Below are 13,588 nucleotides of genomic sequence, written 5' to 3'. Positions count from 1 at the left end.
TCCCCCAGTAGTATATAGCCCCCCTGTGTGCTCTCCCACTTGGATATAGACCTCCTGTGTGCTCTCCAAGTTGTATATAGACCCCATTCTGCTGCCCCAAGTAGTATATAGACCCCTCTGTGAAGCCCCAGTAGTCTATAGCCCCCCTGTGATATAGCCCCCCTGTGTGCTCCCCCATTTATATAGACCCCCACTGTGCGCTTCCCCAGTTAAACAGACCCCTGTGCGCTCATTACGAGTGCTTATAGTTACAGTTCAGATGGCAGCAGCGAGAGGGGCAGCAACCCTGTCCAGCGGTCTTGAGCATAAGAGCGGGGCGTGGGGGCCCCCCTGGATGTTGGGGGCCCCAAGCGATCGCTTGGTGTGCTTGGTGCCAAAGACCGCCACTGCCTGTATATACATGTACTGTATAGATGGAGTAGGGGGTCCTGTATATACATGTAATATATAGATGGAGTAGGGGGTCCTGTATATACATGTACTGTATAGATGGAGTAGGGGGTCCTGTATATACATGTAATGTATAGATGGAGTAGGGGGTCCTGTATATACATGTACTGTATAGATGGAGTAGGGGGCCCTGTATATACATGTACTGTATAGATGGAGTAGGGGGTCCTGTATATACATGTACTGTATAGATGGAGTAGGGGGTCCTGTATATACATGTACTGTATAGATGGAGTAGGGGGCCCTGTATATACATGTACTGTATAGATGGAGTAGGGGGTCCTGTATATACATGTACTGTATAGATGGAGTAGGGGGTCCTGTATATACATGTCCTGTATAGATGGAGTAGGGGGTCCTGTATATACATGTCCTGTATAGATGGAGTAGGGGGTCCTGTATATACATGTCCTGTATAGATGGAGTAGGGGCTCCTGTATATACATGTACTGTATAGATGGAGTAGGGGGTCCTGTATACATGTACTGTATAGATGGAGTAGGGGGTCCTGTATATACATGTACTGTATAGATGGAGTAGGGGGTCTACCAGTTATTACTGTGGATGTTGTGAGGCAGCTTCCCTAGCAACCATTGCTCCCTGTGACAATGAAAGCAGTAATCCTATTGGTTGCTAAGGCTCCAACTGCCGTGTCTGCTGCAGCTAATTATATCACCTGTGTTTGCAGTGAGGAGATTTTCCCATTCATCTCTATGGGGCGCCTCTCTTTCCCCTCCCCCTCCCCTCCTGTACATCTGGCGGGGACGGGACCTTCGCAATAACCTTCCCGGGCACCCAATGTATCTGTGTGCCAAATTTGGGGTCAAACGGTTCAGGCGTTTGGAAGTCTATAGAGGACAGACAGACAGACAGAAGGACAGACAGACAGACTTTGATTTTTATGATATAGATGTATATATCTTCCCCTCCCTCTCCCCCCCCCCCCCCCCCCCCACGCCGGCTTATCCCTCCCAGAACAAAAAGGGTCAGGCAGTGAACATCCTACAAGCCTTACCCTTCTCTCCACACCAACCTCATCTGTCGGTAGAGAGCTGGGAGGCCGCCATGCACCATAGACAATTAGCCCAACCAATACTCAAAAGACTTTACGCCAAGATATATGGACACCTTTAGGTAGGGGAGTTGCTGTGGGGCTATGGCCTCAGACATAGCTGGCACACATAAGTAGTGTTGAGCGGAGATGCCGAATTGTTCGGGCCTATGGCTGTATCCATGTTTTACAGGACTCCCTAAAGCCGAATCCAACCTCTGCAGCTGCAAATGCTGAGCGTTCGGGTTTATTTGCTCCTCTGAAAGAACATTTAGGGGACATTATTAGTTAAACATATGGCACTGTAGGTAAAGATTGTCCCGTACCTTTGACCCTAACGATATAAATTGACTGATGTCAGATGCCATAGCCAATTATAATACTTGTATCTAGTGATGAGCAAATAGTGAGATATTCGATGTTCGTATGAATATCCTGCGTATATTCGATCCCATTAAAGTCTATGGGGACAAGTATTCGATTAGTGAAAAACATCTATTTGACCATTTGGAGGGTAAAACCGGAAGCTGGGGGATTTGAACGCTTATTGAATATTTATCAAATATTCGCGGGATATTCGTACGAATATCCGAATATCTCACTATTCGATCGAACAGTATTCGCTCATCACTACTTGCATCTTGATATGCAGCATAGAAGTAACCCAGTAGGCTTCGTTGAGCTGGGTGAGTACATCTGTATAGGGGGGTGGGTGGGATTACTGGGGGTGCCAGTGAGGTGTTGATGCAGGGTGATGCACTTCCAGAAGCTGACTGGATAGGGCATTGATGGGGATTTATGAGGACCCATGCTGTTTTTTTGCTATGGGGTGCCATGAATCCTAGCGACACCCCTGGTTGAGTATAATAGATTGAGAAAGCAAAATGGCCTACAACTATATCATTCCCCATAAAGATTATAGAAATGTAACATGTTCTCATTAAGGGGTTAACATATGTGGTTTCAGCTATATTCTTTGGGGTTTCCTGTAACCTAATTAAACAGACAAGTAATTTGAGCAATAAGCAGTCAGTATTACCTCTAACTTGTAATGTAGATTCCCATAATGCTTAAAGGACAATTCCATATTGAAACCAATGTTGTCGATGGACAAAAGGAGGATGGGAGTCATCACGTGTGATCGGTCAGGTAGCTAGATATAGCTATAACACTTGTATTGGTTAAAGGGATTGTCCAGGATAAACTGATTACTAATGATCCTGCCAGGTCTGTGGTCAATGTATACTTACCTGTCCCACTCCCCCGCTGCTGCTGGATCTTGGGCTGCCTGTTCTCCGCTGCTGTCAGCATTTTGCAAACATCTGGTGACATTCTTCCCCCCCCCAGGATGTTTCACCGGATGTTTCCAAAACACTGACAGTGGTGGAGAATGGGCAGCCTGAGATCCAGCAGCAGCAGGGAAGTGAAACAGGTAAGTATACATCACTAAAATGTCCATTAATGATCAATTTATCCCAGACAACCCCTTTAGGGTTTCCACAGATATAACATGATTTAATCCTATCTGGAAGTAGCCAGGCTGTGTTATGGCTGGTGAAGGCCCCATTGCACCTGGGATCCAGGCCCCCTATCTCAGTCTTGAGAGCTTATGCTGTACATATGGACAGGCTTTTTATGGTACATTATGTATAACAGCTGCTTTGCATATTCTTTCTTCCCAGAATTCTTAGTGGAGCATGAATGGTCTATAAGACTGTACACATCTTTATGACACTCTCCCGGGTGGGTTGGGTCAACAGTATAAGGTGCATAGGGGCCTCCTAACTCTAAACTGATAATGTTGATGAAAAGAAGGGTCGAACTTGGTGGATTTCTGCCGTCCCACCCTTTTATTCTGGGAGCAATAAGCAGCCACCAGAGCTGACTGGCTGCGGCTTACCCCTCCCCATAGACAGTACATGTACGTCCATGTGTATAGAGAGAGATAACAGGTATTGAATATCTATGGCCACCTTACACATAGAAGAGGCCACAAACATTTATAGTAGATCAGATATGATCACAGAACGGCTATCAGAGAAGGCTTGAATTTAGGGGCTCTTCCATGTGCTCTCCCTGTAACCCTACATTCAGGGATAGTTCACATTATGGAATCTGGGGCCATTGTTAACCCGACAACCAAATTTTTACTTGCTCATTGATCATAATGTAAAGAAAAGAAGAAGATGCGCTAATTCTGCTCTGTCCACTGGAGACAATGAGACAGAGTTATTGTGGGGCCACATCCTGCTGGGTATTTATAATGGAAAGTTATGTAGCGTCATATAGGAAATGTGTTCTGGTTAAACAGACAGTGCTCTTCTTTAAAATCTGGAAACAACGACCTATAGATACAATGAGGAACTTACATCATCCTACAGTCTCGGTGGTTTACTCTTTGCAGACTAGGACAAAATGTTATAATAAAAAAGTTCAAAAAGTTTTGAGAATCCGCTGACCATGAATCATTCTCACCCATTTTGACTTAGGGTCCTATTACACGGAAAGATTATTGTGCAAAAATGGTCAAGTCGCTCATATTTAAACGATAATCTTTCCGTTTGTATTCGGGCAACGTTCAAATCATAAAATCATTGTTAATCATTAATCGCTAATAGTTCGCAAACCTTTCGGTGTGTGTATATACATGTTTGTTCATTATTACATACGTTCGTAGACTAGAGTGTACCAATGATCGTAATTGCGATTGTAACGAACGATTATTGTTCTGTGTATTATGATTTCAGGTCGTTCCCAAAAGCGCTCATTTGCAGTAGTTTATCGTTAATCGGTGGAAACGAATAATCGATTCGTCTAATAGGACCCTAAAAAGTCTTACATTATTGCATTTCTTTTTAAAAAGTTGATGTAAGTTCTAAGACCAATGGGGTTTAAGAAGGCAGACGAATTAAAAGGGTCTTCTGGGACTTTAACATTGATGACCTAAGCCATCAGTATTAAAGGGGAACTATTAGAAGGTGAGACACCTCTAACCTGCTGATAGTCCCCTATAGCTCCGGTGGCGCTGAGGAGGAAGATATGTGTCTTACCTTCCGTCTAAGCTCCGTTCCTGCGCTGTTAGTCAGGGTAAACTCCACTCCGGAGCACCCTTAGGAGCACTTCCGCATCATCCAGCCCGCCCCCCATTGATTATTATTAGAAGGAGCAGGCCGGATGATGAGGCAATACTCCTAAGGGTGCTCCAGAGCGGAGTTTACCCGGACTAACAGTGCAGGATCAGCGCAGAGGAGGAAGGTAAGACACATACCTTCCTCTTCAAGGTCCCCGGAGATATAGGGGGCCATCAGCAGGTTAGATTTATCTAACCGGTTGATAGTTCCCCTTTTAAGTGGTGGCGTCTGACTCAAAATTTACACAGACGCAGATTTCTATAAAAGAGAGTCAGTAAGTCAGTAGCAATCAATGGGGAGCACCTAGTCAAATATTGATGACCTATAACAAGGTCAGACATCAATATTTAAAGGGGTTATATCTTGAATACACAACTCCATACTATCGGTAGCGGCTCTATGCTGTAATACCAGGCACAGCCCCTACTGAAAATATGGCGCTGCGTCTAGTAAACAATGAATGGGATGTTCCACTGGCCAGGAGTTTGCCTCTTTACTGATTTGAAATTGGAGACCTTCAATAAATATAAGGAATCGAATATAATTTGAAATAATTTTTTTCAAGCTTTTTAATTTTTTGCAAATTGATTCAGACAAACAGAACCCTGGACAAAAGTTATTAACTCAATTATTGGTCTATTCACTTTTGCCTCATACATAGGGTTTATATTAAACTGGGAGAAAGGCAGCTGGGAGTCTTTCTATAAGAAAGGTGAGAAATAGTAAAGATGGCCGACTCTAATAACATAACAAGGAGATTAAAATTTTTATTTGCCCCATGTTTGGTTTCGATGACTGGATTCTGACATTTGCGCCGATTCATAATCTGTCAAACACATTGGGTAAAGGGAAGGTTGTGGTTTGTGTCAGACAAATCAATGTGCATCAGCTGTGAATCAGGTTCCCCATTGTATTCTATGCAAAGTAACAAATAGCATCACTGGGAGAATAAAGATAGATAGATCTGGGGTCTGTATTAGAGTGCTTTGGTATATGGTCTGTATTAGAGAGCTCTGGTCTGGGGTCTGTATTAGAGCTCTCTGGTCTGGGGTCTGTATTAGAGCTGTGGTCTGGGGTCTGTATTAGAGAGCTCTGGTCTGGGGTCTGTGTTAGAGCTCTCTGGTCTGGGGTCTGTATTACAGTGCTGTGGTCTGGGGTCTGTGTTAGAGCTCTCTGGTCTGGGGTCTGTATTAGAGCTGTGGTCTGGGGTCTGTGTTAGAGCTCTCTGGTCTGGGGTCTGTGTTAGAGCTCTCTGGTCTGGGGTCTGTGTTAGAGCTCTCTGGTCTGGGGTTTGTATTAGAGCTCTCTGGTCTGGGGTCTGTGTTAGAGCTCTCTGGTCTGGGGTCTGTATTAGAGCTCTTTGGTCTGGGGTCTGTATTAGAGCACTCTGGTCTGGGGGTCTGTGTTAGAGCACTCTGGTCTGGGGGTCTGTATTAGAGCTCTCTGGTCTGGGGTCTGTGTTAGAGCTCTCTGGTCTGGGGTCTGTGTTAGAGCTCTCTGGTCTGGGGTTTGTATTAGAGCTCTCTGGTCTGGGGTCTGTGTTAGAGCTCTCTGGTCTGGGGTCTGTATTAGAGCTCTTTGGTCTGGGGTCTGTATTAGAGCTCTCTGGTCTGGGGTCTGTGTTAGAGCTCTCTGGTCTGGGGTCTGTATTAGAGCTCTTTGGTCTGGGGTCTGTATTAGAGCACTCTGGTCTGGGGGTCTGTGTTAGAGCACTCTGGTCTGGGGGTCTGTATTAGAGCTCTCTGGTCTGGGGTCTGTGTTAGAGCTCTCTGGTCTGGGGTCTGTATTAGAGCTGTGGTCTGGGGTCTGTGTTAGAGCTCTCTGGTCTGGGGTTTGTATTAGAGCTCTCTGGTCTGGGGTCTGTGTTAGAGCTCTCTGGTCTGGGGTCTGTATTACAGTGCTGTGGTCTGGGGTCTGTGACCTATGTTAGTTTATGTAGGGTTTGGTGGTCGGTGTTAGTTCTGATCTTATAGTCATACAGTATGTACTATGTCAGCCATAGACTGGTGTGGGAGTCAAAGCTACTGCATAGCGCTCACAGCATGACACTATCTACCCACTTTTCCCAATCTCTCTGATATCCCTTTCCAAAAATCATCACATATAAGATGAGAGATGAATAGAAATGAGATCCCTCTAATGGATTACTTTTAGAAGTGATCTTGAAAACCGAACTAAAAGGAGAACTGGAGTTACCCAGTGTAATCCTGGTACAGAAGCCCCCTACCTCATACTGCAGGTCCCCTGAGGACTGTTGGTTTTTCCAGCCATTCACGCGTGCACGCTCCCACTTATTAGGCGTGCATAGATCTGTATGTACACAGCGGGTTCACCACTGGTCACTGCAATGTTAGATGATCTGCACCTCCGACATCAGTAAAATATTAACTCTCATGCCTGTAGCTTGGTCTAATCCCTCGGACGCTGGATCAGCATTCCTCATCCCTTACTAACCGGGAAGAAATATGTATGACACATGTCAGGGCTTTTTGTAATTCATTCCGGTGATAACAATCAATCAGTAAACAAAGATTCCGAGGGGAAAACCGCTCGATCACAGTGAGACAATACCACGCTATACCCACAAGGAGTTGTGCTGAACGAAAGGAACAGCTCTGCTACATCTATACCAGATAGAGAGAGTCATATACTTTACTATTCCCCACCGCCCTGCCCATCATGTCCAGTCTGTTGGTCCTACCTTGATAAACCAGTATAATGGTAAAGAGAGAAAGCAGAATCTGGCGACTCATTATGGTGAGATGTTCTGCAGCAGCGGGGGGTCAACTCCAGATGGTGGGTACAGAGATGAGGAGATCAGTATAGGATGGGCACAAAAAAAAGACTAGTCAAGCCTGTAATATCCCAGAGACGACCTTCTTCTTGTCTTAGAATAGTTTCTCTCCTTCTGCGGCGCTCGTCTTATCGAGTTCAGACCAAATCCAGTTCTCCCTCTCTCCTCGCTGAGTGTCTGGATCTGCCGTCTATCTCAGTGCCAGCCCCCACTAGTGATCTCAGGCCAGGGGGCGGTATGGGGGGCGTCACTATGATACCTCCTAAGTACTAACTTCCTGCAGTGTTCTGCACTCTCTGAGCATTGCTGCTGTCTCTATCTTTATCCTGATCTGTCTCTTCACCTGTATCCTGGCGTATCCTATATCCTGCAGTCTTTTCTCTCTATATAGTCACCTCTCTATATAGTCACTGACCCTTCCTCTGTTTCTTTCCTTTACAGGTCTCGCTCACATGCAGTTTCTTTTTCGTAAGAGCGACGTGAAAGAGTGATGGGGGATTTCCATATTAGAAATACAGGAATTCCCCAAAAAGGACTATACTATATACTATACATTATAAGAAAGTCTGTCTAGTGCTTTAGGGCAGTACCAGTGGTACTTTATACCATGTCTTAGGCTATGGTCACACTTCAATGAATAGCGGCCGCAGAAAACTGACATGTCAGTTTCTCGCGGTGCGGCTAGGGATGCAACCGGAGTGTATACTATGTGTATACACTCTCGCCGGGATTCGATAGATGGCAATGTAACATATATATTCGTATTAATCACGCCCGCTTGTTGCAATCGGCAACAACGGCCGTAGTTTTACGAAAATATACGTAGTGTGAACATATCAAATAAGATCTTGTATAAATGAGAAGATGAACGGCTAACAGTAGTTGTGTTCTGATTTTTTACCTGCAAAGAGTAACTTAAGGCCCTAGTCCACAAAGCGATTATCGCTCAAAAACTCGTTCCAACGATCGCTCGTGAAGGATCACTAAGCGATTTTTTTTTAGCGAACGATACCACATAATATACGTAAAGGAACGTGAACGATATATGTAGTTTACTATTATTTTGCGGTCGTTACAAGGTCGTTTAAACGTTGCAAGGACAAGCTTCATTCCCATAATAGAAGTCGAACCCGGATGACAACCAGGAATCCTAACCGCTAGACTATATGGGAAGCTGAGCATCACTATATCGATGGCACTGCTTGCACCCCAGGGCATTGTTTCCCTCTTTTGTCCTGAGATTCTTCGCTTGCTCTTGACCCCACAGCTGCAGCTCTTTCCTATTCAATACCAAAATCTATTATTATTATTATTATTATTATTATTATAAAATTTGCCATCAGCGCTAGGAACCAAACAGACTGGTACGATGAAGGGCTTGTTGACCTCCTCAACACCTAGGGCCCACTTTGGCTTTGACGCTCTATGGCATCTTCTGCACATGGACAAAATCAACAGTTAAAACGTAGCCGTCGCCTGATTTTTTTACCCACAAACAGCAACCCCAACCCCTTCGCTTCTTGACTAGAGAGCTACAGCTCTTTCCCATTCAATACCAAAATCTTTGCCATCAGCCAAACTAACAGGCAGGATGAAGGACTTGTTAACCTTCATAGCACCTTGGAGTTAGAAGATAGACCTGGGCAGGGCCGTCTTAACAGCATTATGGGCCGCTGGGCGGAGGTGCGAATTGGGCCCCCCCCAACCGCCGCCATCAAATCCCCCACATCTTTGCATATAGTGCCCCCCATAGTAGCCAATCCCCCCATATAGTGCCCCCCATAGTAGCCAGTGCCCCCCATAGTAGCCAGTACCCCCATAGTAGCCAATCCCCCCATAGTAGCCAGTGCCCCCCATAGTAGCCAGTGCCCCCCATAGTAGCCAGTACCCCCATAGTAGCCAATCCCCCCATAGTAGCCAGTGCCCCCCATAGTAGCCAGTGCCCCCCATAGTAGCCAGTGCCCCCCATAGTAGCCAGTACCCCCATAGTAGCCAATCCCCCCATAGTAGCCAGTGCCCCCCATAGTAGCCAGTGCCCCCCAAAACAACAAACCAGTTACTCACCTGTCCGGTGCCCCTTCTATCGCCGCTTAGCTGAGCCGATCAGAAGCCCAGGAAAGTGCTGCTCATTGCACTTTCCTGGGCTTCTGATCGGCTCAGCTGAGCGGTGATAGAAGGGGCGGGAGGAGGGGGTCGCTCAGGGCCGCTTACTATGCATATGCACAGTAAGCGGCAATAGAGGGGGGGCGGGCGGGCCGGCTTCCTTGGGGTGCTCAGCACTGCTTGGGAGCCGTCTTTGCTTTATAGGACGCACTTAGTTTTATAAGTGCGTCTTATAAAGCAAAAAATACAGGTATGTCCCAGAGGGCAGGGGCCCCCTAGGACGCAAGGGCCCCCGGGCAGCCGCCTACCCTGCCCAATGGGTAAGACGGCCCTGGACCTGGGTACGATTTCGGCTTTGAAGCTCTATGGGAACTTCTACAGATGGAGGAAATACACAGCTAAAAGAAGTCATATTCTAATTTTTCACCCTCAAACAGCAACCCCAACCCCCCAACCCTCTTCAATTTGCAATGACCTCGTCGGCCTTTGAACTTGTGTATGAATTTAGGAAAAGCTTTATTCCCATAACAGGAGTCGAACCCAGGTAAGAATCAGGAAGTGATCACATTTACGCTGGGATGAAACCGACCAGTTAGTTCATGCATCATGACAAGTCGGCATGTGATAATGTGCAGGAACTCTATGAAGTGAGCTGAGGAGCTGAGCTGAGTGAAGGTCCTCACCATTAGTGACAGTCCGCAGAGATCGTGCCCAACATTAACCACCAAACGCAACAATCGCAGCGTTTAAGTGTTAGTGACAGGACTTACGCTCCTGTCACTGTCCAATCGGGAACTGATCCTTTTCCCTGACTGCTGGAGGATCACTGTAGTGATCTTCTGATAGAGTCTGCTTTAGGCAGACTCTACGGGGGAGATTTATCAAACTGGTGTAAAGAGAAACTGGCTCAGTTGCCCCTAGCAACCAATCAGATTCCACCTATCATTTTTCAAAGAGTCTGTGAGGAAAGAAAGGTGGAATCTGATTGGTTGCTAGGGGCAACTGAGCCAGTTTCACTTTACACCAGTTTGATAAATCTCCTATGTGCAGATTGCATTGATAGCATTGATCAGTATATTCAGTTTAATGACCTAAAATGTCTAAAAGAAAAATTAATTAATTAAAAATATAGTAAAAAAAATGACATAGCCCCTCCCCTAATAAAAGTTTAAATCACCCCCCTTTCCCATTTAAAAAATAAAACACAAATAAATAAACATATTATATATCGTATTGAGCATCATTGTCCGATCTGGTAAAATATAACAATGTTATTCCCATACAGTGAACGGCGTAAATGAAATGAGGGGAAAAAATGCATTGGGTCAAGGTTTTTTGTCACATATCAGAATTTTTTTTTTATTAAAAAGCAATACAAAATTCCCATCAACACAAATATGATACTAATAAAAACTAGACATCGTGGCGCAACAATTGATGCCCCATCCAGCCCTGTTGGTGGAAAAATAAAAGCACTCTGGCTCTTAGAAGGCAAGGAGGAGAAAACAAAAACACAAAATTTTGCTAGGTAAGAAGTTAAAGGAGTTGTCCAGGATTCGAATAAACATAGCTACTTTCTTGCAAAAAGAGCGCCACCCCTGTCCTCAGTTTATGTGTGGTATTACAGCTCAGCTTCATTCACTTCAATGGAACCGAGCTGCAATACCACATCCAGACTGAAGACAAGAGGGGTGCTATTTCTGGAAGAAAGCCACCATGTTTTTCTAATCCTGGATATTTCCTGAGAAAAATTATAAAGGAAATATCTCAGACACGGCATGAGCTTGTGTGGTAGACGGCCTGAGCCCCTGTGGTAGACGGCCTGAGCCCCTGTGGTAGACGGCCTGAGCCCCTGGGGTAGACGGCCTGAGCCCCTGGGGTAGACGGCCTGAGCCCCTGGGGTAGACGGCCTGAGCCCCTGTGGTAGACGGCCTGAGCCCCTGTGGTAGACGGCCTGATCCCCTGGGGTAGACGGCCTGAGCCCCTGTGGTAGACGGCCTGAGCCCCTGTGGTAGACGGCCTGAGCCCCTGTGGTAGACGGCCTGAGCCCCTGTGGTAGACTGCCTGAGCCCCTGTGGTAGACGGCCTGAGCCCCTGTGGTAGACGGCCTGAGCCCCTGTGGTAGACGGCCTGAGCCCCTGTGGTAGACGGCCTGAGCCCCTGTGGTAGAGGGCCTGAGCCCCTGTTGTAGACTGCCTGAGCCCCTGTGGTAGACGGCCTGAGCCCCTGTGGTAGACGGCCTGAGCCCCTGTGGTAGACGGCCTGATCCCCTGGGGTAGACGGCCTGAGCCCCTGTTGTTAGACGGCCTGATCCCCTGGGGTAGACGTCCTGAGCCCCTGTGGTAGATGGCCTGAGCCCCTGTGGTAGACGGCCTGAGCCCCTGTGGTAGACGGCCTGAGCCCCTGTGGTAGATGGCCTGAGCCCCTGTGGTAGATTGCCTGAGCCCCTGTGGTAGATGGCCTCAGCCCCTGTGGTAGACGGCCTGAGCCCCTGTGGTAGATGGCCTGAGCCCCTGTGGTAGATGGCCTGAGCCCCTGTGGTAGAAGGCCTGAGCCCCTGTGGTAGACGGCCTAAGCCCCTGTGGTAGACGGCCTGAGCCCCTGTGGTAGACGGCCTGAGCCCCTGTGGTAGACGGCCTGAGCCCCTGTGGTAGATGGCCTGAGCCCCTGTGGTAGATGGCCTGAGCCCCTGTGGTAGACGGCCTGAGCCCCTGTGGTAGATGGCCTGCTCTAAGTTTACACTGTCTGAGTACTAGTTGTAGTCAATGTCACCTAGTGCATTTGCCGCATATTTTCTTTTTATCATTGTTTATTTCTGACCTATTTTAGCTCCCTTAGGGACATTTGAGTCTAGGTGTAATATATTTCTATATGACTAAGGCATGCCTAAGTTATCACACCATGATACAACAATCTGTAGGGTGGCTGGAATGCCTCTCCCCGCTAGCTCTGTAGACCTGTCAGTAGAGACTGTGGTGTGACCGCTCCCTGACAGACTACAGGCCGACTGATCTGCTGTGAGGAATTCCCACAGCCGTCTCTGCTGCTATTATGGGAGCGTTCCCCTGATAACAAGAACATTTCTTAGGCCCCAATGCAAATTCTCTACCAAACCAGCATGAAGGACCCTCTGAGCCCCTCAGGCTTCAGTCCCTGGTACATCAGTTACCTCTGCACCCTCTATAGTCACCTACACCCTGAGAAATTCTACTTAGGCCGGGTCCACACCAGCACGTTACATTTAGATTTCTGCATTTGTACTATGAGAATAGTCACAGCCTGACCGTGTTTCTGATGACCAGAGATTGAGGGGGGTCTGCTAAGGAGCAAGGACATGGTACCTTGCAGGGTGGTTTTCTGCTACCTACCACTACTGTGTGGGCTCTTTGTTATATGGAGCTATTATCCTTTTATTATTGCCACATATGATGCTGTATTAGTTTCTTATGATTAGGTGGTTTAGTTACATATTACTATGGGGGCTTTCAGTTTTAGTTATGACAGCTACGATGGATCAAAGCCTGGGCAACACATCCACTTTAAAGCGACTCTGTACCCACAATCTGTCAGTTACAACAACCCCCATTGGGCATCTTTTCTCTTTTCTGGCCACTTAAGGCGAAGTCCTGTGAATCCCCTGATATTCTTACATTGCGTCACAGTGCATATATTAGCCAGGCCCCCAGGGTCACCTCTCTGACCCTATTAGCAGCCTGACAGCTTGATGAAGGAAGCCAGCCACCCGGCTCAGGATCTATTCTCAGCGTTTGCTTCCTTTCACTTTTACTTTACTATCACATTGAATGAATTCCCGGAAAGCTCTGAGACGTGAGCGCTCGTATACACAGTAATGTACTCGGGGAAGAAGGACTTACTCCTCGCTCTATAATAGGCAAGAAGGCTTTACCTTCCATAATAAAAGAATGATATAGGGATGAAGTGCACAAAATTGGTCTCATATAGGAGCGGAGGGGTGAGGGGCGACCTTCCCAAAACTCCCCACACAGCCGGGGTTTTCCCTGTTCGGTAAATCGGCTTAATCTCAGAGCTTGGTCCATT

General features: G+C 46.8%; 1 protein-coding gene across 1 annotated transcript in view; it reads right to left on the bottom strand.

Annotated features, from left to right (window-relative positions):
• The window catches only part of LOC138768376 (intercellular adhesion molecule 1-like), a 30,786-nt gene extending 23,177 nt beyond the window's left edge, over positions 1–7,609 (bottom strand). The window contains exon 1 of the mRNA XM_069946393.1: positions 7,334–7,609. Coding sequence (XP_069802494.1) covers positions 7,334–7,385 — 52 coding nt within the window. The 5' untranslated portion in view covers positions 7,386–7,609. The remainder of the gene's footprint in view (positions 1–7,333) is intronic.
• Positions 7,610–13,588: the final 5,979 nt, after the last annotated feature.

Source organism: Dendropsophus ebraccatus, chromosome 1 (genome assembly GCF_027789765.1).
Source record: "Dendropsophus ebraccatus isolate aDenEbr1 chromosome 1, aDenEbr1.pat, whole genome shotgun sequence".
NCBI classification, from domain to species: Eukaryota; Metazoa; Chordata; class Amphibia; order Anura; family Hylidae; genus Dendropsophus; species Dendropsophus ebraccatus.
Note: the sequence above shows the minus strand (reverse complement) of the source record. Positions and strands in the feature narration are given on the sequence as shown.